We start from the raw sequence: 23,500 nt of genomic DNA on the forward strand, positions 1-23,500 counted from the left end.
TGAAAACGCATCACACGGTATAGCTGACTTATATAAATCCTGAAACCAAATTTCAGAAATCCTTGTATTGTAGTTCCTGAGAAAAATGTGACGAAAATTTTCAACTTGGCTATCATGTGTAAATTCATACAAGTGTTCGGTAAACAGGAAGTTGTCGAGTGATGAATCTGAAAACGCATCACACGGTATAGCTGACTTATATAAATCCTGAAACCAAATTTCAGAAATCCTTGTATTGTAGTTCCTGAGAAAAATGTGACGAAAATTTTCAACTTGGCTATCATGTGTAAAATCAGACAAGTGTTCGGTAAACAGGAAGTTGTCAAGTGATGAATCTGAAAACGCATCACACGGTATGGCTGACATATATAAATGTTGATACCAAATTACAGAAAGGGTGGATGTGTAGTTCCTGAGAAAAATGTGACGAAAGTTTCATGGGACGGACTGACTGACGGACGGACTGATGGACGGACTGATGGACGGACTGACGGACGGACTGACGGACTGATGGACGGACAGACAGAGGTAAAACAGTATACCCCCCCTTTTTTAAAGCGGGGGTATAAAAAGTCAACAAAATGTTCCACAAGAAACTAGGCTAGAACCTGAAACCACAATGAATAAGTAATGGTTCTACAACTTGGCCAAGATGCATAGATGACTATTGTTTTCAATAAACAAAAATAAAGCCGTATAAATAGTCCTTTATTCCTTTTTAGCGTACATGTAAAAAGAGTAATCATAAGCATGATGAGCATGTTAAATACAAACAGTGACAGTATGTTACAGCAAAATTATATTGTTTGAGAAAAAAATATGCCATTATAGATCTGTCCTAACAGTAAGTTCAAAGTCTTCAACATCCCTGTAATTATTGCTGTTTCTGTCACATCTTATTTTTTGTGATAATTTTTGTCCATACCATTCTAGTTAAAATGAGTAAGAAATGTAATTATTTTTTTAAAATAATGTGCTTGCTGATAAAAGTAAACTGTATTGAAAAACAATAACCTCTTGTGAAAATCAACTGTTAAATTATTTTCTAAATACTCTTTTCAACAAAAAATATTACAAAAGGAAATATCTAATATTCTTAATATAAAAGCACCATATAAATTCACAACCAAGATTTATGACACATAGAGTAAATCATATTTAAGAATTGAATGCTTCTTTTTGTAAATTTATTGGGGTGTAAAAGCGTTGACCGAAGTACATTTTGTATGAAGCGCGGAAGCGCTTCATTCTGAAAATGTACGCACGGTCAACGCTTTTACAACCTTATAAAGTTACAAAAAGAAGCATTCAATACTTATAATTACATTTTTTAGCTATGATCATGAAAACACGAATTTTATATATTTTATTATTTAATTCACCTGTGCACTTTATTGTTAGAGCACATGTTATCATGAGTGAAAAGTTGTATTGAGCAATGCAACTGCTTACGGAATAACACGTGATGTGCAGTTAGCCAATCAGAATAAAATATTATAATGAAACATACATCTAATGTAATTATTGATTTAAATTTAACAATAAAATGCATTCTAAAATATTTAATTCAATTAAAAAAATCTGTATTTTTTAAAATGTCAAAAACAGCACCAATATAAAACACAACCAATACTGTAGAAATAGGTCTAAAAAATATGTTTCTTTCCTTTCACTTTAAGGTCAAGTCAATCATATTCAAGTTTAGAAAGTTTTAAAAAGAATGGAAAAAATAATTCATTAACAAGAAAGGATTATTACAGTAAATTTTATCTAGTTTTTCATAAAGAGCTGTTTATTAGCACCAGAGTTTACAAAACATGTGAATAAGTGTTTCATTTCAACAAGTTATTAAAAATACTAATAAATCAATTTTAAGACATAAGACATCTAGCATTGGTAAACAGCTATAAATTGATTACACATATTTCAAACCAATGTTAAAGAAGTCACTGTTAGACAAGAATTCTTGTCAAAATTTGGTTCTGTCAAAATGATTCCATTTTTTTACAGAGGAATTAACTTAGTATAATTAGTATGTAACCTTGGCACAATCAAAATGAAGTACTTTGAATTCATTAATGAAATGGAGGGAATACTAACATCATGAGATCTCTAATCACAATTACTGTCAACGTATATTTGTTCCACCTAACACAAGTTCCACTGGTATCTTTGTTATAAGCAATGCCATAATACCTGTTCCAAATGGAACAATTATTCCATAACCTTTATTCCGTTAGGAACAATTACTGTAATATTTGTTCCAGTGGAAATAATATTCCATGATATTTCTTCCATTTGGAACTTATATTATGACGGCACTTATATTCCATGACATTACTACGATTGAGCTTTAGTTTAATAGTTGAAGGAATATTAATTATGTGCATTAGCGGAAAAAAAATGAAGACATATAAAAGGGTAGGTAATCCATATTAGGGGAATACTTTCATGCTAAATCTGGAACGTAATTGCTTTAAGATCTTCACAAATAAACTGAATTTAGATAAACCACCACCATCATCAAAGTATGTAATTCTATAATTCCATATAATACTTTACATTAATGCAGGTTAAATATTTAATAAGAAAAATATAATTAAAATGATCATAGATGTGTTTTTACATTAAACACATAGATATTACAACAAGCAAACATTAATATCACATTAATCAATAATAAAATTCCTATCATGATTTTTTTTTCAAACACTTAATCGTGAATATCACATAAAACAAGATATCAAGTATGCCTGTATTTGAACATACCATCAATCATTGTTTCAAAGTCTTTTTTTGTCAATGAAGTGGTCACAATTCATATATGTAATTTTTGAATGACCTAATCTAACATGAACATATCTTAGTCATATAGAAAATCTTAATACATCGATCACTAAAAAAAAGACTATTTTTGGCATCAGACTGCTAAAATTTGAAACCCTGTGTTTGATGCTTAAAAAAAGATTAAAGATATATTTTAGAATACACATGTATATATAATAATTAACAAAAATATACTCATTATATCACAGATTAGTCATTACAATACAATATTTACTAGGAATGTACGAGAGTAACTACACTGTGCTTCATAAAACTGTTATCAAAGTAGTTTCATAAAAAATTCTGTACTTAAAGCACAAAAGAAAAACTAAAATTTGTAAGGGTTCCGTAGAACCCAGTTTCTGGCCTACTTTTGCTGTTAGTCGCAGGCTCAACAGAAATGGGGGACAAATTAATAAAAGTTTTCCTCTAGATTCTATTTGTTAGAAATCCAGGACATTTAAAGAAAAGTTTTTATAATCTAATTTTAAAACTTTAACCACAGCATGAATGTAATGTTAACTGGCAGAAAAACTAAGTCCATTTATATAAAGTAAAATATAAACAGGATACTTTTTATATAAAACTTACTTATGGACACTATCTTATGATCATAAACAAGCTTTTGTTTAAATTGGTAGAAATCCCGGATAGTTTAAGAAAGTTATTGAAATTTCAAAATCTTTAACCACAGAGTGAATATTTGTGGATGCTGTAGCAGGCTTGACGAAAAAGAGTGATATATCTCAAATTTTCATTATAACAACCTAACAAACTTACAAATTTTGACTGTTGGTACATCTATTAAACTTGAAATTATACTTCTTTATCATTAACATCATTGTCTTGGCTATGAGGAACACACAGAAGAGCATTTGTTTGGTCATGAAATATGTCATAAATTTACAATTAATAAGCAGAAAACTGTGGATTTATTATTATTCTTTGGATACCAATTTTTCGTAGATTTCACGAGTACAAGTGTAACTAAGTGTCGAACAAATGAAATATTCTATATAGGCTCGTACTCAGACTTTGACAAAACCATGAATTCAAATAGCCATGAACATGCAAGTATTTCTTAAAATACACAAAAATTGGTTTCCACAAAAATGAATGAATCCATAGTTATCATCAAATGACACATATATGAAATGCTGATCACCAAAAAAAAAATAACCAGCTAAAACTAGAACATATTGCACTTAATCAACTACAATATACATGAATATAATTGCCAAACTTTTAATAATAAATAATAACTAAAAACTTAAGAACTATTATCATGATTATAACTCTTTCACATATTCAGAGCAGAATTTTTAAGTTTTTTGTTAGTCATATGTATAAAACACGGGAACAGTACATACATTTTAGCTAATATAATTTTTATATAACAGCAGATAGCAAAAAATATTTTAACATTCATACACATACAGTGTGTGAAACCTCTGCTCGCCAAATGCCCTTGTGGCGAGTAGCTGTTCTGTGGTGAATTTGAATCAAGCCATCAAAAAGATCATAACAAAAACATTTCCCCCCGCAAAATCTATACTGTTATCCTTCACTTATGTTTAAACAGGGACCCAGATGATACATATTATGTTACATGTGTTCTGATTGGCTAGATGACAGTTGTATGAAAACTTAAACCAATCAAACTGTGTTTTATTGATCTATAGACAAATTTACTTACACTTTCTTTTTGGCAATGTAAAATATCTTATGAAGATTGAAGCAAGAGTAAATTTCTTATAAACTGTAAATAAAAACTTAAGTATTATATAATGAATATTTAAATGAACAGCATCAATGAAAAAATAATATGTTAATTATCAATTCTGTTTTTAAATGAAAAGTAAACAAAAATAATCTTATGCATTTGCATATTTATCAAGCTTTTGAATAACATGAAAGGAAGGAAAATGTCAGCAAAACAATCTTTACACTGTAAATAGCAGAACAATATTTGTTTTTCTCGTAGCATAAATATTGAAAAATGCATTAATTATGGTAACAGTAGCAACTTTGGAGCTTTGTCAAAAAATGTTTTATACATACAACAATGTCTGAATAAGATGGCGAGTTAGAAATTTAAGACACTCTCCCCAAGCTGGCAAGTGGGATTTCTATTTGGCGAGTTGAAATGAAAATCTGCTCACCAATTTGGCGAATCTAAGAAAAAAAGGTTTCACACACTGCACATACTTTATAGCAGACATATCTTAACCTTCATGTAAAATCGTGAATTACTGTATGCAAAAATAACTGTGTATTTTCACAAGAGTGCACACACTGAAATGTCTCGCCTTCTATACTAATCACTGATATTATGTTGATAGCTAAGCTTTATAACAACTGTCACATAAACTTAACATTAACCAAGATAACTAAACATAGACCAATGAACCTTGAAAATGAGGTCAAGGTCAGATGAACCATGCCAGGCAGACATGTACAGCTAACAATGCTTCTATACAACATATATAGTTGACTTATTACTTATATAGTTTAAGAAAAATAGACCAAAACACAAAAACTTAACACTGTGCAATGAACCGTGAAAATGAGGTCACGATCAAATAAAACCTGTGCGACTGACATAAAGATCATAAAATATTTCCATACACCAAATATAGTTGACCTATGGCATATAGTATTAGATAAAAACTTTGACCACTGAACCATGAAAATGAGGTCAAGGTCACATGACATCTGCCCGCTAGACATGTACACCTTACAATAGTTCCATACAACAAATATAGTAGACCTATTGCATATAGTATGAGAAAAACAGACCAAAACACAAAAATTTAACTTTGACCACTGAACCATGAAAATGTGGTCAAGGTCACATGACATCTGCCCGCTAGACATGTACACCTTACAATCGTTCCATACAACAAATATAGTAGACCTATTGCATATAGTATGAGAAAAACAGACCAAAACACAAAAATTTAACTATGACCACTGAACCATGAAAATGAGGTCAAGGTCACATGACATCTGCCCGCTAGACATGTACACCTTACAATCGTTCCATACAACAAATATAGTAGACCTATTGCATATAGTATGAGAAAAACAGACCAAAACACAAAAATTTAACTTTGACCACTGAACCATGAAAATGAGGTCAAGGTCACATGACATCTGCCCGCTAGACATGTACACCTTACAATCGTTCCATACAACAAATATAGTAGACCTATTGCATATAGTATGAGAAAAACAGACCAAAACACAAAAATTTAACTATAACCACTGAACCATGAAAATGAGGTCAAGGTCAGATGACACCTGCCAGTTGGACATGTACACCTTACAGTCCTTCCATACACCGAATATACTAGCCCTATTGCTTATAGTATCTGAGATATGGACTTGACCACCAAAACTTAACCTTGTTCACTGATCCATGAAATGAGGTCGAGGTCAAGTGAAAACTGTCTGACAGACATGAGAACCTTGCAAGGTACGCACATATCAAATATAGTTATCCTATTACTTATAATAAGAGAGAATTCAACATTACAAAAAATTTGAACTTTTTTTTCAAGTGGTCACTGAACCATGAAAATGAGGTCAAGGACATTGGACATGTGACTGACGGAAACTTCGTAACATGAGGCATCTATATACAAAGTATGAAGCATCCAGGTCTTCCACCTTCTAAAATATAAAGCTTTTAAGAAGTTAGCTAACGCCGCCGCCGCCGCCGCCGCCGTAGCCGCCGGATCACTATCCCTATGTCGAGCTTTCTGCAACAAAAGTTGCAGGCTCGACAAAAAACCAACAATTATGTGAGATTAATTAATGCAATTTCCATACTGGAAAAGATATGAATGCAAGAATAAATTTTAAATCAATGTAATTTCCACGAATTCAATATTTGCATTAAAATAAAAAAAAATAACAAGAATTTTCTGAATGAGCATTGGTGGTAAAGGCTGTGTACTGTACACAACATTCAAGTTAACTTATCTGTAAATAAATGTTTTGTCCTATATAATACTAAGTTTTAATACTTCCTGGTTTCAATAAGAGTTATACTAATATTATGATATGTCATAATGTTGTCTCTTTTGTTGTACTTCTTCCTTCCAATATATCAAAATACCTGCAAAAATAAATAGGAAATATTAACAGCACATTTTAATATGCAGACAAGCATTTAATAAATACAAATTTTCATCACAGTCATTTGGATTAGCTGTTAGCAAGAATGGTCAGAATTTGAAATGACCAAGGTTGGAGGCATTGTGCTCACCAACTCCATTGGGTTCTATACAAATATATCATGCTTCCAAGGGGTATTTGCCAAAAATACCGGTTGAGAGGTAAAAATTTCCAGAGCCGTTAGGCGAGGGAAATTTGATTACCTCGAAACCGGTATTTTTGGCAAATACCCCTTGTAAGCATGATATAATTGTTTAATTCCACCGAATGTTCCAATTCAGAAATTAAAGTTTATTACAATCAGGAATCATATGAAATTTCGACTTGAATGTATAATTTTTGTATACACTGCAGCTGTGCTATTTGCGGAGTCAAATTGCATTGACCGTATAATCATTTCTTATCATTTTTTTATGTACAGTCACTGACTGTATGTATGTCTCCCTTTTTATGATAATACGCTGGTTCTCGGCTGATTACTACACTTTGTTCATCAGTTTCAGTGAAGCGTAATACAAGTGGATTCCAGTTTTATGTGACTGGTTGACAATTCTCCTTTGAGTTTTATTTATGACGTCATTCCCGGAATTTTTACGTCATTCGGTCCAAATTCAATAATGATGCTTTTTATCCTAAATATTTCATCTGGAACCATATATCTAGAATGACCATGAATTTGTCATATTAGAAAAGAAATAATTCATTGAGTTATTTTTAGACATGGTATTCCCTATCTGCCATGGTATTTGCTACAGGGTATTTCCCATCTGCCATGGTATTTGCTAGCAAATACCCCGGCATATGGAATTCCCTAATGGCAAATACCCCGGCAGAGAAAAGAAAATCTCAATATATAGAAATTGGTGAAAAATACCATGGTTCTCATCCAATCAAAATACAGCATTATTACATAAGGTGGAATTAAAGAAGTAATACCTTAATTATACATCAAAGTGACTTTCAGAATTTTTTCCATATTAAATGGTTTAATTTATCTAGAGAAACAGTGGTTAAAGCCCACTTGATTAGTCATCAACATTTCAAGATTGTAGTTTTTATACCACAATATCATCCATTATTTTTGACAGCATACTACCCTTATGCTCTAAAACAATTTCATATTTTTTTACATCTCATAACAAGATTGATTGTTGTATGCTTAATGTTCAATGGCTAATAATTCATGCATATTGTGAGACAAATCTTTTCAATATCCAATTCAATACAATAGTCCATTATGAAGTTTTTTTGCAACCCTTACCATACAATGTGTCATGTAGTATAAGAATTTCCTCTTGTCATATGATTTTAAGAAAGGAATTAATACTTGTTTTAAACAAGAATGTGTCCATAGTACACGAATGCCCCACTCGCACTATCATTTTCTATGTTCAGTGGACCGTGAAATTGGGGTCAAAACTTTAATTTGGAATTAAAATTAGAAAGATCATATCATAGCGAACATGTGTACTAAGTTTCAAGTTGATGTAACTTTAACTTCATCAAAAACTACCTTGACCAAAAAGTTTAACCTGAACTTCGCACTATCATTTTCTATGTTCAGTGGACCATGAAATTGGGGTCAAAACTATAATTTGGCATTAAAATTAGAAAGATCATATCATGGGGAACAAGTGTACTAAGTTTCAAGTTGATTGGACTTCAACTTCTTCAAAAACTACCTTGACCAAAAACTTTAACCTGAAGCGGACGGACGAACGGAGGCACAGACGGACGGACGGACGGAGGCACAGACCAGAAAACATAATGCCCCTCTACTATCGTAGGTGGGGCATAAAAATCAACCAAGCTGCATGTCAACATATGCTGAATATAAATAGTATCTAATTGCATGTGAAAATAAATAGTATTTAAATACATGTGAAACAACAAAATGATCCATTTGCAACTCAACAAGACAATCTCTTTACCTATCCAACAAATTATCCAGCCACAATCTGTTACCCAATTGATCTATCCATGTCCTAGGTATGGCCTGTATACCAAGTTTACATCCTAACAGAGCCCCAGCTACAGCAGCATTTGCATCAGCATCTCCTCCCTGAAGATTAATCATAAAATGTTAAAGAATAGACTAAGTTTCATCAACTTATCCAAATATATCAACAGTGCAAAAGCATAAATTGCATGGCAACATTCATTCCCATGGTAAATTTTTTTAGGGCTCATGTTGCAAAAACTAATTTGAAGCTTTGTAAATCAATCATTATATGTAAATTCACTTTTTCAGATTTGCTATACTTTAGCATTCATAAACAGGTATTAAATTATAGATTCTACCAATGAATTGAATGTTATACAAGACAAGTATCTTTTATTCTGATTATTGAAAAGATGTACTTGTCAGACAATTTGTAAATGTGTTGAGCTCTTCTCTCCCAATCAATATATAATTAGCCAGATACATACCTCCATTACAATATCCTGTATAGCCTGTCTGAAATCTTTCTGTCTGAGTCCCCACATAGCTGCTCCTAAAGTTTTATAGGTGTAATTGGACTTGCATTGCTCATCTAACTGGAGGGCTTTTAATGTCTCACAAAACATGTACTTTTTTAGTTCTTTTACCTAGAATTGTAGTAAATGAAAATACTCATGAAAACAGATTAAACAAATAAAGAATTGTTTTCATTTCCTAATTCCTGAATTAAAAAATAACTGAGAACTTTAATTATGAGATGCCAGTGTGACCACTGATTAAAAGCAAATGCCACCAATTACAACCCTTTGTTACGTTCTCATCTTAGATTCTGGTCATAAAATCATAGAAACATAGATCAACATATACCCAACAATCCCTGTATAAAATCATCATCACTCACTACATTGTTTAGTCTACTTACCTGGTCATACGATGACAGTAGTGGTGAGGCATATCTGAAAGCTTCCTCGGTTACTCCTGTTAAATTGTAGCTCCCATCTTTCTTTATATGACGTTCATTTCTTTGCAGTAATAATGACATAACAGTAGTCACTGCAACACAGGAAGCATGGCACCTGAAATATGTACTGGATATTAAATGGCTATAGATTTTCCTTACACTGTCATAGCTCATTACAAATAGGTAATCTTTATTTCAATCTATTTACAAAGCAACTTTGTCAAATCAAAGGGAACATGTATAAAAAGGATAATTTTCACCAAAATATGCAATACAATTAACATTTAAACAATTAATAAATCAAACCTTCACTACATTTATTTTATTATAATCTAACAAAAACTTTTGCATTTGATTAAAAACAAGAATGTGTCCATAGTACACGGATGCTCTAATCACACTATCATTTTCTATGTTCAATGGACCGTGAAATTGGGGTCAAAACACTAATTTGGCATTAAAATTAGAAAGATCATATGATAAGGAACATGTGTACTAAGATCAAGTTGATTGGACTTCAACTTCATCAAAAACTACCTTGATCAAAAACTTTAACCTGAAGTAGGATAGACGGACAGACAAACAAACGGATGTACAGATCAGAAAATATAACGCCCATAAATGGGGCATAAAAATATATTGATGAGAACATTATACCATATATCATGTATATCTGGTCATTTTCAAATGTGTCATATTTGTGGTACTTTTATGCTTTAGAGCAAACAAAATTACTAAAAGTCTGATTATTGGAATAAAAATAAACAGATTCCCAGTAGTGCCAGAGAATCAAATCAAAAAATTAATTGAAAGAAAAACTTACCTTGGATCTGAGTGTGTAGTATTACATATATCTAGGGTATGTTTGATAACCTGACCAAAGTTATTATAATGATGAAATCCTAGTACAGAGGTACGGGCTACAGCAGCATTTGTGGCAGACTTATTCCTGGAATCTCGCCATACTATTTCAGCAGCCTTTAATTGAAAAAGAAACAAATAGTGTTATATGATATTTTTGTTTAAAAGAATTCATTTCTTAAAAAAGATTTATCAAAATCTGGTATAAGGCTGTTTAAGATAGGATGTATACCAAATATTGATCAGTATACATTATTTAGTGCTTATATTACCTTATCACAAGTTTTAAACATGTAAACTAATCATACGTTTCAGAATCAATAGACCACTGCTGAGGAGGCAAGATCGCCATTAAAATGTGATGTGCCAATGCCAAATTGACAGCATACCAAATATCACTGATCTACCACAAGAGGTTCCCCTTCAACTGACACAAAACTAACACACTGTTCAAAGCACTGATGTTGCAGCACATGGCATGCCTAAGTCTTGTCTTGGAGATTTTTCTGAGATGACACAATAAAGCCATTATTATAATAATAGTATTCCTCAAACTTGAGAATAAGTAGTATATACCAACTTTTACATCTTTATTCAATTTACAATGGTCAATATAATGACAAAGCAAAACAATAGATAAGTCCCTAATACTCATTCACTAAAAACTGTTTATTGTACCATAGGTTGGTGTAAGCCTTTTTATTGGTAGGTATCAAAGAAAACCCTTGAAACTCTAAAACTGGGACAATTTATAATTTTGATAGTATCATGAATCCCATTTTTTTATATGGTATATACTCTTACACATACATTTGTAATATTGGACTCCTCTGGTACAAAACATATTTTTTGGTTTTTATCATTTTGATATACCTTTTTCGGTTCTTCAGAAAACTGTGGATGTGATATCACAGATTTAACTTGTGGACAGGTTCCTAGACCACACACATCATTTAGTTCAGGAAATCCTTTCTCGTTCCATTCCATCAATTTTCTTGAGAAATCTAATGGGTCAACCTATTCAAACATTAAGATTAGTATATAATTGAATGCATTAATAGAAAAATAACATCTTCTGTTCACCCACTATGACTAACAATATAGAAATACATGAATTAAAAGTTTCTCAACTGACAATAATTTACATAAGTCCATCTTTTACATTTTTATGCAGATTTCTTCATTAAAAGTTTACACAAGCATATCAGTTGTTGTTATCATGGTAACTTCTAACTATTTCTACCAAAATATTTCTAATCACCCTCTTCAAAATATGAGTTATTTCCTTTCTATTTATATATAGTAGGCTCTCAACAAAACAAACTGAAAAATTGTGCATTTTTAAAATTTGAGCAAATTTTTTTGCGAGAAATAATTCAATGGTTTTTCCAAATTTTATATCTTTTCTCTAAAATCCCCAAATTTGAATGGTTAAAGTGAGATCAAGTTAAATATACCAGTTTAAAGTGGTACCAATGACCATTAAGTGATCTTACTGAAAGTAAACATAAATTATACTTTATACATAATAGCTTAATAATGGCTAACATTGACAAATAAGCAACTGAATGTATCATAAAATTGTGTTAATAAACAAGATAAACAGTGTTATATACATGTACCTCTCCATTTTTACTTAGAATGGACTGTAAGATAAGTAACATATGGTCTGACTCTTCTGTCCAATCTCCAATAGTCCACTTCCTCCTATGTACATCTGGTAATATTTTCTTGTGGACATATTCTAACTTGTTGTGAACTTCTTTATACTTCTGAAATTACATATTAAAAAACATATCAAATATATATATAAGTAATACATTTTAGTTGTTGTGTCCATTTGTCTTACCTTACATTTTCAAGTATATGATAAAATCCTGTTTTCTTTGAATACTTATTATCAAATCAAGACAGATTTTTTGTTGCTGCTGACATCTTATAAAATGAGAAGCATAATTTGGTTATTATGTTAAATCAATCTTTACTTCTTGACTTACTGCAATTTAAAGCATGACATATTGTATGACGTTTGAAAAATAGTAAGTTAACCTGGGATTTTTTTCAGCATGGTTTGTTTGTTGTCTCCTTGTCCTATACAAAAAATATCCTTTTTTTTTGTTCTTCTGAATACTTAGCTAACAATAAATGTGGTCTTTTATTCCAAATTAATATAAACAAAATTTTATCATAATTTATTTTGCGTGGTATTGCATGTAATATGCTCAAAAGTTTTAACATTTGAGTAAATGAATAAAGGGTACATCATGTACATATCATTGTAAGAAAGTATGGGACCATTAACCATTTGAAAAAACAACAACTCAGTGTCACTACATACTTCTTGGTCTCATATTTAAACCAATAACCTAAAATAGCAAAGGAAATGTTGTAATAGTATAAAACCTTTTTAGCTTCTTCTTTAGTTAAATTTTCTGTAAGAAGTCCAATAGCATCACCAATACAATGTCCATACACTATAGCATAAATCTGGTCATATACTCTGTTCACTTCTTTTCTTAGTGCCTAAAATAATTAATCAATATATAATATAGGCAACATTCTATGCTACATTGTAAACAAGTTGGTCACTGTGAGTTAAAAAATCTGTTTTGTTCAAAAGATCTGAAACAGAAATTGTGAGGACTATTCGAAAATTAACACACAGTGAGATTGTCTATTTAGGCACTGAATGCCAATGAAAGGGTTGTAATGGGGGTACCTTCAAAGCCTTCACATTTAACTTTTGAATCCACAAGTCTGAAATTCAATATTTTGAAAATTCTAGTTGGATTCTGTTGGCTTGTAAGGCCAAATAAAAATATATGTGTGGTTCCAGTTACCTGACCGACCCTAGAACTTTTTTTTTCATTTCTAAAAAATAAATTCAAACGATCCAATTTTGACGATTGTGAAATAATATAATTAAATTCATAGATTTCATTTGACGATTGTGAAATAATATAATTAAATTCATAAATTTCTTTTGACGATTGTAAAATAATATAATTTTAAAATTCATAGATTTCTGTCATCTGAATTTCCATCAGAAGTATCTGTTAAGACTAAAATGCAAGAATTCATAACAGAATGCAACAAAATTAACTAAAATGTAACATGACTGTTTATTTTACAATGAACAACCAAACACATGTAAAATGACAAAATTTTGGTAGGGCGTGAAACAATTTCAGTAAACACACAATTTTTTTCTGGATTTTGACAATCTAAATTAAATATTAACATACTTCTATGAAAATTGAACGATGGAGGAACTTTCACCATCATAAACCGTATCTATGCCATACAGTGTAACGCGATCGAAAGTATGTATGTATTTCATCCCTCCACATCAGGATAGGTGAACATTCTAATTCATTGCTTATTTAAATTATATTTATTTGAATTTTCATTATGAATTCTATATAGAAGTATATATATTTTCAATAATTGCCGTTTGTAACCCTTCAAAGGCCAAGCCCTCATGCCCCCTCCCTTTCAAATTCACTTAGTCGAGAATGACAAATAGCTATCACGAAGGTCCCCATGTAGTTTTCTTGCTATTTATGGTAATTGTTATGGGGGTTAAAAATTATGTGGAGCTTATTTTTCACGGACACTGTCAAATTCAGAAGTCATGAACCCATTACCGGTATGGCTGGTTTGCATCAACGACATAATGAGTTGTACAGGTTATGTAAAAGGTTAAAAAGATTTGTAAAGCAAACGTTGTCAAATGAACAGGTTTTTAATGAGTTTATCTAGCAAATCGATGATATGCAACATGCATCTTTCGAGTCTGAATAGAAACAGGAAACGCGGATGTATCAATTTGATTGTAAACTACGAAATTAATTCGGAATGACGATACAATATTTCTTTACAGGAAATATTAAAAGTTTGTACTTTTTAACTTTTAAAGTAATTCTAATACTATATTATTGTTACACTACAGCAGTACTCGAGTTATTTGCGATGAAATAATAATTACTGTTTTACGTCTTATTTTGTACTTCTTAAAAAGGGGGATGCTGATTGCGTAAGTCAAAATAAAAGCATGTGGTCGACTTGTTAAACTTTGTAACTGGATTATTAATTTATTTATTTAATCTGAATTATCATAAGCATTTGCGGAAACTTAGTTAAATAATTGGACACATGAATCGTCTAACTTCAGATAATATTCTCCTGTCTGGTTTGTTGATCTACCTGAACAAGCTCAAGTACAAGTGATTAGCGATCTTAATCCGGATATCCCTCAGGCGTTTGAACTGTATTAGATTATACTATTAAAAAAGCCTGAGGGTTATGCAATTACATGCATTTGATTACAGTGATTTTCCAACCCTCATTTTGGGGCCGAATTTCGGCCCCATTCCCAAAGAGAAATATGCTCTTTTTTTCCCAATTTTCAGCTCTAAAATTCCCAATCGTATATGGACATCGTCGCGAGATTTTGTTATTGTCGTATCTCCGTATCGTGTATTATTTTGTTGACAAATCTCTGAGCGTTCGGGGTATTTCGGGAGTTATCATTATCGTTCACTTAAGACGATGATTGGATTGCATTGCAATCTACGATATTCTGGTCACGTTTGCGCTTGAAACATCCGAATGAATAATTCAATGACAAAGCAAAAAAATGAGACATAATGTAAACAAAATGAACGTAGATCATGTCTCATAATTCCAAATATTACACAAAGAAGCTAAAGGCGGCGGACGGTAGTAAATGCCGGAAGCTGGAAGCTTTTGGATTCAAAAAGTCGTTTCTACTTCCTTCTGATGAAACAAGTGAAAGAAGGAAAAGACCGACTCTCAGATACAAAACTGGAACAACTAGTTGACATGTTTAAAAATAAACATGAAAGAAAACTTGGAATTTTAAATAAAACTAAAAAATAAATGCTTCAGATTTCAAATGTGTCTTTTTAGAATTTCTATAGATTCTCATCATTATAAATAGAATCAGAAGGGATAGGTTGAATTTTACCTTTCAAGAGTAAAGTTACAAAGCTTGAGTGCATGCAAATGTGTCCTCAGACACATTCAACTTTTATTTTTAATCCTTTGCCTTAAAAAGATAGCTTATTTTGTAGGCAATTCATGCAGTTAATCCTTCTCAGAATGCAGGATTTTGCACCTAATTTTCAAAATTTTCTTGGGGGGGGGCATGCCCGAAACCCCCCTAGAGAGGCGCACACGGCTTATGCCGTGTGCCCGCCGTCGTAAAGACCAATCATATTTTTCCCAAGCCATAATTTTTTTCCCAATTGCATGGGCCCCAGGACCCTTCCCCTAAACACCAGGAAAATCACTGGATTATAATTTCCAAAATAAATGGCGTCAGGCTATAAAAAATAATCACAGTTTTGAACGATGGCGGAAGACAATTGAACGATGGCGCGAGTCATTTGACGATGGCGCAAGACAATTGAACGATGGTGGTGGGGCGCCATCGTTAAACAGGCCATGGAGATCCCTGTTTATATTCTTTTAAAAGCAAAATAACTTAAAACAGGACAATCAAAGGGAAGTAACAAAAATATATTTCATTACACAAAGTTTTTATTACACAACGGCAGTTAGCCAGAGGTAAACATTGTTGATTGCCAGTATGTTTGACACCCAAGCTGAGTCCATTTAGTTATACATATTCTTTGATTTACAGGAAAAATTTAACACAGGTGTCAATTACACCCGTACGGTAGTAAGAAATGATCAAATACATGTATGGCATCAGAAAATTTTCATTAATAAAATATTTCATACACAGGATTTTTTTTTCTTAAACAGGAGGACGGGAGGAGACCCTGAAAACAGGATTATTGTACTTCTGTCGGGAGGTTCACATGTACATGTACGGACTTGCGGTTAAGTGTGAAGACTGCCTTATTGACGAATAATGGTAGCCAGATGACAATAACAGCAATTTTTGGTGCACGATAATAAACATGATTTATATAAATGTACACTTTTTTTTAACAATAAAAAATCAGCTGATTTGGATGATTTACATTTAATTCTTTTCTCAAACAGTAACAATAATAATTTGAGACATCTCTAAAATGACTGTTTGACGACTGACAGTAAACGGCATTCATACCCTCATACCTTTATCTTCGGGTCCTTAATAAATAAGCCAATGGATCTTGGAATGTGAATTGATTGGTCAATCATTGTCACATGGTTAACTTTTAAACTACAGGTGCAAATTTCAAAAATCACATTGTCATTGTATCATTCATTGTATTGTGTAAAATTACTCATTGGAACACAGTGTAGTAAAAAGTATTAGCTTACTACATAAAGGAATTGATAAATAAAGTTTATTTATAGATTTAGTCAGATTATTTATATATACTAATGGGGCTCCCTGAGGGGGGTTCCCAGACTAAAGACTAAAGTAAAGACGTAATACACCTTATCAGTCAGAGCTCAGACATAAACAAGTCGATTTTTGTTTTCGACTTACAGAAGTCAAAACATGTATTTAATATAAAAATGTGATTTCAATTTTAGACTTATCTAAGTCAGAAAATGACAGACTTGTTTAGGTCTATTTATGTTGATGAAAAAACTTAATTTTACTTAGTGGCAAAAGTACACCACCTATGACAACAAAAACCTGTCTGAGAGTTCACAAGGACTTGAGCTATCTATATTTGATTATCTAATTGAACATCCTCACTAAACACAGATGTTTTACCTCATTAAGTGTTGTTCCAGGTGGTTGCATTGTAAGGTTAATTAACATTATCTCCGATTTTTTAGACTCTCATTCATATTTTTCTTTAAAAGACAAAGCATTGTCTTTCAATGTTGTCATTATTTGATTTAGATGCATGACCTTTTTATAAATATGCATGGGCCTTGAAGTTAACCAATTTTGATTACTTATCGACTTGTACAGTTGTAGGAGTCGATATTTGCAACTTTTTGATTCTGGTCAATTATTTCTTGCTAAACAATATTGGACTTCTTGAAGTCATATTTTGTCTTGCATTAAAGGGAGACAAATCCTAAAACTTACAAATTTAGACCTCTATGAGTCAAAAGCAGATTCAGACTTAATTATGTCTGAGCTCTGACTGCTTATCAGCTATCGCAATTCCCGGCTGCTTGAACTTTTGACATCATACTCTTTTCCATTGTGGCGACAGATATTTTGTTTTATGATGTCAAAATTTTACGGGAACCTGTGTGATATCCGGTAATGGTGGACAAAATTATAGCGAGGTGTATGCAATTTCTCTCATATAAGCGCTGCAAAGAGACACATATTTGGACAACATTGCTGGAACGTATTGTTTTATTAGCCTGAGGAGAACACTTAACTGACCCTGTAGTCTTTTATGTGTTTTTGTTTAGCTTATAAGTTATGACTTATGACCTTATCATGTCAGATCACAGGCACTTGTTTCTGTCAATGTGGGGTTTACTATCCATACCAGTACAAAAAAACTGTTTTTTGTAACAGTTTTTTTGTACTGGTATGGATAGTAAACCAATGTGGGTTTACTATCCATACCAGTACAAAAAAACTGTTTTTTTGTACTGGTATGGATAGTAAACCCCACATTGACAGAAACAAGTGTTTTTTTTTTGTACTGGTATGGATAGTAAACCCCACATTGACAGAAACAAGTGCCTGTGTGTCAGATCACAAATTTCATATGTGATAAACATAGATTATTACAGAACTTCTGTGGCTTTGGCAACCAATGCCTAAAGATTTAAAAGCTTTTAAAGGTGCCAAAATATATTACCCTCGTATAAGGCTGATATTTTCGTTTACATGGAGAGTTTCGTGATTTCAATTTCCCGCGAATGGGCCCAAGTCTATCCATCTTTTAAATTCTGTAGTACTTGACAGAGGTAAAGAATTAAATGCACGGTAAGAATGTGTATTTATAAAACATTTTGCATAATCAATTTGCTTTTTATTTATTAACCGAGACAAAGCTAAGATATCGTCAGATCTAAATAATTTCAAATATTACAAAATAAAATACTAATAACAAAGGATTTGTACAAGATAAGGAAAAAATTAGCATTCCGATAAGACTTAATCTGAAGTGAGACACCTCCTGTATAGTAGTACTTCAAACAAATAATAAAATCTGAAGTCAACTTCGGACTAGCAGCACATGTAACTTTGAGAATGATTTTGCCAGAAGCTTTACCAGAAGATGTTACAGAAGTTACTGGAAATCTTTCAGGTTTGATTTACCATAAAATATAACTGCTAAACCAATTTAAAACACTAAAAATTGTCAAAAGTCAGAATGGATCAGATTTGACACTGTCTGAGGGGGGACTCTCTGACAGTTGCTTAGTTAGTCTGTTAGTACTGTACTCAGTAGTCTTCTTCAGTTTTTAGATCTGTTCAGAGGAATAACCATTGACTAGGCCTATATTAATATTGATAATAACAAAACTTAATTCTGTAATATGTACGAAATATAAAAAAGAAGATGTGGTATGATTGCCAATTTGAAAGACTAAACTTTATTTGCAGAGCATTCACCTCTAGGAACCACCTAAACAAATCTGTATTAATTAAGTATTAGTCCAAGTTTGCTTTGACGTCCCAATGTCTGTTTTGCCAAGCTGGGGCAGTGGGATTTCAGAGCTCATCCCATACATTACGGGTAGAGTACGGGCAGAGACTTTTTTTTATGGATGTCTTAATCCGTCTCGATGTCAGACTGGTCGGACAGTTGTCCCAGTGTAATAAACACCTGCTGTGATATTAACCTGTGCAATATCCAAGTGGAAGGTCGTAAATCAATCTGTACCAGCTTGATGTGGGTCTCATTGGGGTCTAAGCGTGACGCAGGATTGCCGATTTTTTGTGAGCGTGACACGTGAAAGTCAAATTATTGTGTCGGGAAAACGGGAAATGAGGTCTAGCGGGACCCGGGAAATGACAAAAAAATGTGAATTGCTTATGTACATAGTGTAAGTGGGATACAGGAATCTGACAAAACAGTAAGCGGGATCCTGGATCGGAACCCGCAATGAGACCCCCCTTGATTTTACCTGTACAGATATATTAGTATTTATGGAGGATGGATAAATGTAAAATATTGTTTTGTATTCAAAGAGAAAGAATTAAAATTAAAATTAAATATCATGAATAAAATGAAATAAAGACGATTTTTAGCTCACCTGGCCCAAAGGGCCAAGTGAGCTTTTCCCATCACTTTGCGTCCGTCGTTGTCCGTTGCCGTCATCCGTCGTCGTTAACTTTTACAAAAATCTTCTCTGAAACTACTGGGCCAAATTAAACCAAACTTGGCCACAATCATCATTGGGGTATCTAGTTCTAAAAATGTGTCCGGTGACCCGGCCAACCAACCAAGATGGCCACCATGGCTAAAAATAGAACATAGGGGTAAAATGCAGTTTTTGGCTTATAACTCAAAAAGGAAAGCATTTAGAGCAAATTTGACAAAGGGTAAAATTGTTTATCAGGTCAAGATCTATCTGCTCTGAAATTTCAGATGAATCGAACAACCCGTTTTTGGGTTGCTGCCCCTAAATTGGTAATTTTAAGGAAATTTTACTGTTTTTGGTTATTATCTTGAATATTATTATAGATAGAGATAAACTGTAAACAGGAATAATGTTCAACAAAGTCAGATCTACAAATAAGTCAACATGACCAAAATGGTCAGTTTACCCCTTAAGGAGTTATTGCCCTTTATAGTCATTTTTTAACAATTTTCACAAAAATTTGTAAATTTTTGTAAATTTTGAGAATACATTTTCCGATGTAATTACTGGGCCAAGTTCATTATAGATAGAGATAATTGTAGCAAGAAGAATGTCCAGTAAAGTAAGATCTACAAACACACCATGATCACCAAAACACAATTTTGTCAAGAATTTATCTGTGTCCATTGTTTAATATTCACATAGACCAAGGTGAGCGACACAGGCTCTTGGGAGCCTCTAGTTACAATATATTGTGTTACCAATTACATGTATTGTAATATTTTTGTGCCAATAAATAAAGGCAACAGAATAAACTATTTTGTAATTGTATTTGTAAACCGTAGATATTTCACCTAATTCAAAATTATAACAACCAGGACTGTTTTCAATCAAATTGTAGAGACATCAATCCCGTAAATTATACGAGTTTTCGTTGATGGTTATAGTATTTCACCCTTTTCACGTCCTGTTCCTTTATATGTTATTATTAGAAACACAATTTTAAGTATAAGGCCAACATATTGTATTTATAAAATATGTATAGGCATTGTGAATAAACTGTTATTTTCCTTTTGATACAACTTTCCCTGTCTGAGCCTCTATGTTTATTTAAACCTGCAGAGATGCAAACAGTTTTTTTTTCCTGTCAGACAATGGGGCCTACAGGGTACCAAGTTTTGCCAGACCCATCAAATTTCTGCCAGACCCATATTTTCACTCAAAAATCAAATGAAATTATGCTATTGAACAAACGTTAATTTTGATTTCGACCCACTTACAAATTTTATCGGCCATGACATATTTCCTGAACTTATCAACTATGCTTAATAGACCTCCTTCCTAGAGAGCGAATTTCTAAAACAAAAAACATGACGGAAATACGGAGAATTGTTCGGGGCGAGATGGACAAGGTACGAAAGACTATTACTGGGCGGAAATACTGGTTCCCGGAGTTAGAAAATGCGGGGGAACAGGACATTTACTTTTATTAAAGATGATCGCAATTTTATAAACAAAATACTCTGCCGGGGCCGACGGGGATTTCAGTTTTGGCGGACCCAAGCGGACTTAAATGTTGCCGGCCATCAGGTCCTGCACAGCTACGAGTTTTGCCGGACCTGCATAAATTCTGCCCCTTAGGTCCGACGGGTCCGACGATTAGTTGCATCTCTGAACCTGTCAATCATTTCTCACAAGTAAAAAAAACATTTTGGTCAGACAGATCACTGTGTTTTCTATTTTGACATATTTCCTGTTAATCTCTTTTAAACAATTGTTTTTTTAATACATACCTGCCAAGTTTTGAAAATGCCCATGGGGGTTTTAGTGCGTGACAACAATTTCTAAGGTTACAATTCTTTGCGACGACTATTTTGCGTGTGCTGTTTTGTGGTCTAGAAAAAGTGTCATATTTGTAAGATGAGCTTGCTTCCCGTTTTCTTAAGTTTATCTGCATGATTCTAGTTATTATATATCAGTAGAAAAGATGAACATGTAGCTGCAAGACCAGGAATTAATTTCATGTGTAAGGATATTAAATAATTGTTGACTTTTCCAATTTAAAATTATGCACAAAGAAAGACCTTTATCAGGTTGGGAACAACATCTAGGGGTATCCTTTCAATGTAAGGACATTAAAAATCACTTTTTAAGTCAAAATGAGCACATATTCATATTATTTGAAGAAACTTTTCCCAAAGAATTATACATCTTATGATCTATTTGGTATAATATGGTCAACACATGTCCAAGAATTTTGGTATGTTCTTGGTCTAATATATCATGTATATCTTCTTTATTTTTCAAAATAATTGGACCCTACATTTAGAAAAGTAGTAGTTTTATGTCAGAATTTCCCATTTTTAAGGTAAATAAAAATCTACATTTTTCATTTTCATTTTTCCACAGAAGTAAAATGACCCTTGACTAAAGGAAGTCCCTCATTTAAGGGATTCCCCAAGTGGGGTTTTTTGTTTTGTCCATGTGAAAAATAAAGAATAGTACATTAAATGATTTGGTATTTTAATATAAATACATAAATTACATTTGTTACAGCAAGTGTAATATCAATAAATTAGTGAATAGTGTTTACTGTTACGATATTTCCGGCCATATAAAAATCTCGTGCAGTGGACAAAATCCATCTTTAATATCTTTTATCAGCATTCAATATTGTGAGTGAATTCAAGTTAAAGTTCAACCATGTGCACACACTGTTGATTACTAATATGTGTATCATGTGTTTCACAGCAAATTTTTTTTTTAGATTGCTGTCAAAAATATAACATACAAGCTTGAGACAGCATTCTGCTAATCAATGGATTTACGTGGAAAATAAATCAGTTAAACAAAAAAAGAATAATTAAAAACCAATTGTTCAGAGAACAATTGAAAGTCTTTCCACATCAAAGAAATTTTGATAAGAAGATAGTTTCTTCATACTGATGCGATAAATAATGGTTAAATTATAATTTTGAGTTAAATAAGGGAGATAATATGCTACTTCCGGTGAAATGAATGTCACTTCCGGTCTCATAGGATAGCTTCTTTCACACTGATTCCAAAAATATATAGTTTCTATATACTTTTGTATGTAGAATTGGAGATCATTGGCCACTTCCGGTTTGTTGGAAGTCATTTTTAGTCTTCAGTAATCAGTTTATTTATCTATATGACAAAATATATGGATTCCGAGTATTTTTTCATGAAAAATGTGCAAAAAGGCTACTTCCGGTTTTTCCCAGGTCACTTCCGGTTGACATTTTTCAAGGTCATATGTCACTTAACATTTTGGTAAAGGTCATATGGCTATATAATGAACCAAGTTGAAGTAAACATCAATAAACATGATAATTACACATTTCAGGGGCACTAACTCCTATAAGATGCCATTAGATTGTTTCAGACCAAATGTAACAAATCTACATTGCAATTAAGCAAACATTTTGCACTTCTTCTTTTATGCATATCTTTAAAGGTGTTGGAGAAAATACCAAAAAAAGGAAAAG

General features: G+C 32.4%; 2 protein-coding genes across 2 annotated transcripts in view; one reads left to right on the plus strand and one right to left on the minus strand.

The window, feature by feature from the left end:
* Positions 1–691: 691 nt before the first annotated feature.
* Positions 692–18,621, minus strand: LOC143075807 (uncharacterized). Its single transcript, XM_076251368.1, has 9 exons — positions 18,539–18,621; positions 13,176–13,295; positions 12,395–12,544; positions 11,646–11,789; positions 10,735–10,889; positions 9,873–10,026; positions 9,439–9,597; positions 8,940–9,070; positions 692–6,949 (listed from the first exon to the last, which is right to left on the minus strand). Exons 1-9 carry the CDS (start codon positions 18,617–18,619, stop codon positions 6,898–6,900), a joined length of 1,146 nt encoding a protein of 381 aa, XP_076107483.1. The 5' UTR covers positions 18,620–18,621; the 3' UTR covers positions 692–6,897.
* Positions 18,622–18,842: 221 nt separating this feature from the next.
* The window catches only part of LOC143075819 (dnaJ homolog subfamily C member 2-like), a 34,345-nt gene continuing 29,687 nt past the window's right edge, over positions 18,843–23,500 (plus strand). The window contains exon 1 of the mRNA XM_076251380.1: positions 18,843–18,991. Within this exon, the coding sequence (XP_076107495.1) occupies positions 18,934–18,991 (58 nt within the window). The 5' untranslated portion in view covers positions 18,843–18,933. The remainder of the gene's footprint in view (positions 18,992–23,500) is intronic.

This window comes from Mytilus galloprovincialis, chromosome 1, assembly GCF_965363235.1.
Source record: "Mytilus galloprovincialis chromosome 1, xbMytGall1.hap1.1, whole genome shotgun sequence".
In the NCBI taxonomy this organism is placed as follows: Eukaryota; Metazoa; Mollusca; class Bivalvia; order Mytilida; family Mytilidae; genus Mytilus; species Mytilus galloprovincialis.

Bases quoted from the DNA above. Each gene is read 5' to 3' on its own strand.
- LOC143075807 (XM_076251368.1), bottom strand. From the start codon at position 18,619: ATGGATAGACTTGGGCCCATTCGCGGGAAATTGAAATCACGAAACTCT. The intron at 10,890-11,645 runs GTATATCAAAAT...TTTCAATTAAAG, and splicing joins TTTCTGAAGAACCGAAAAAG to GCTGCTGAAATAGTATGGCG. The intron at 6,950-8,939 runs GTAAAGAGATTG...TTATTTTTGCAG, and splicing joins CTGGATAATTTGTTGGATAG to GTATTTTGATATATTGGAAG.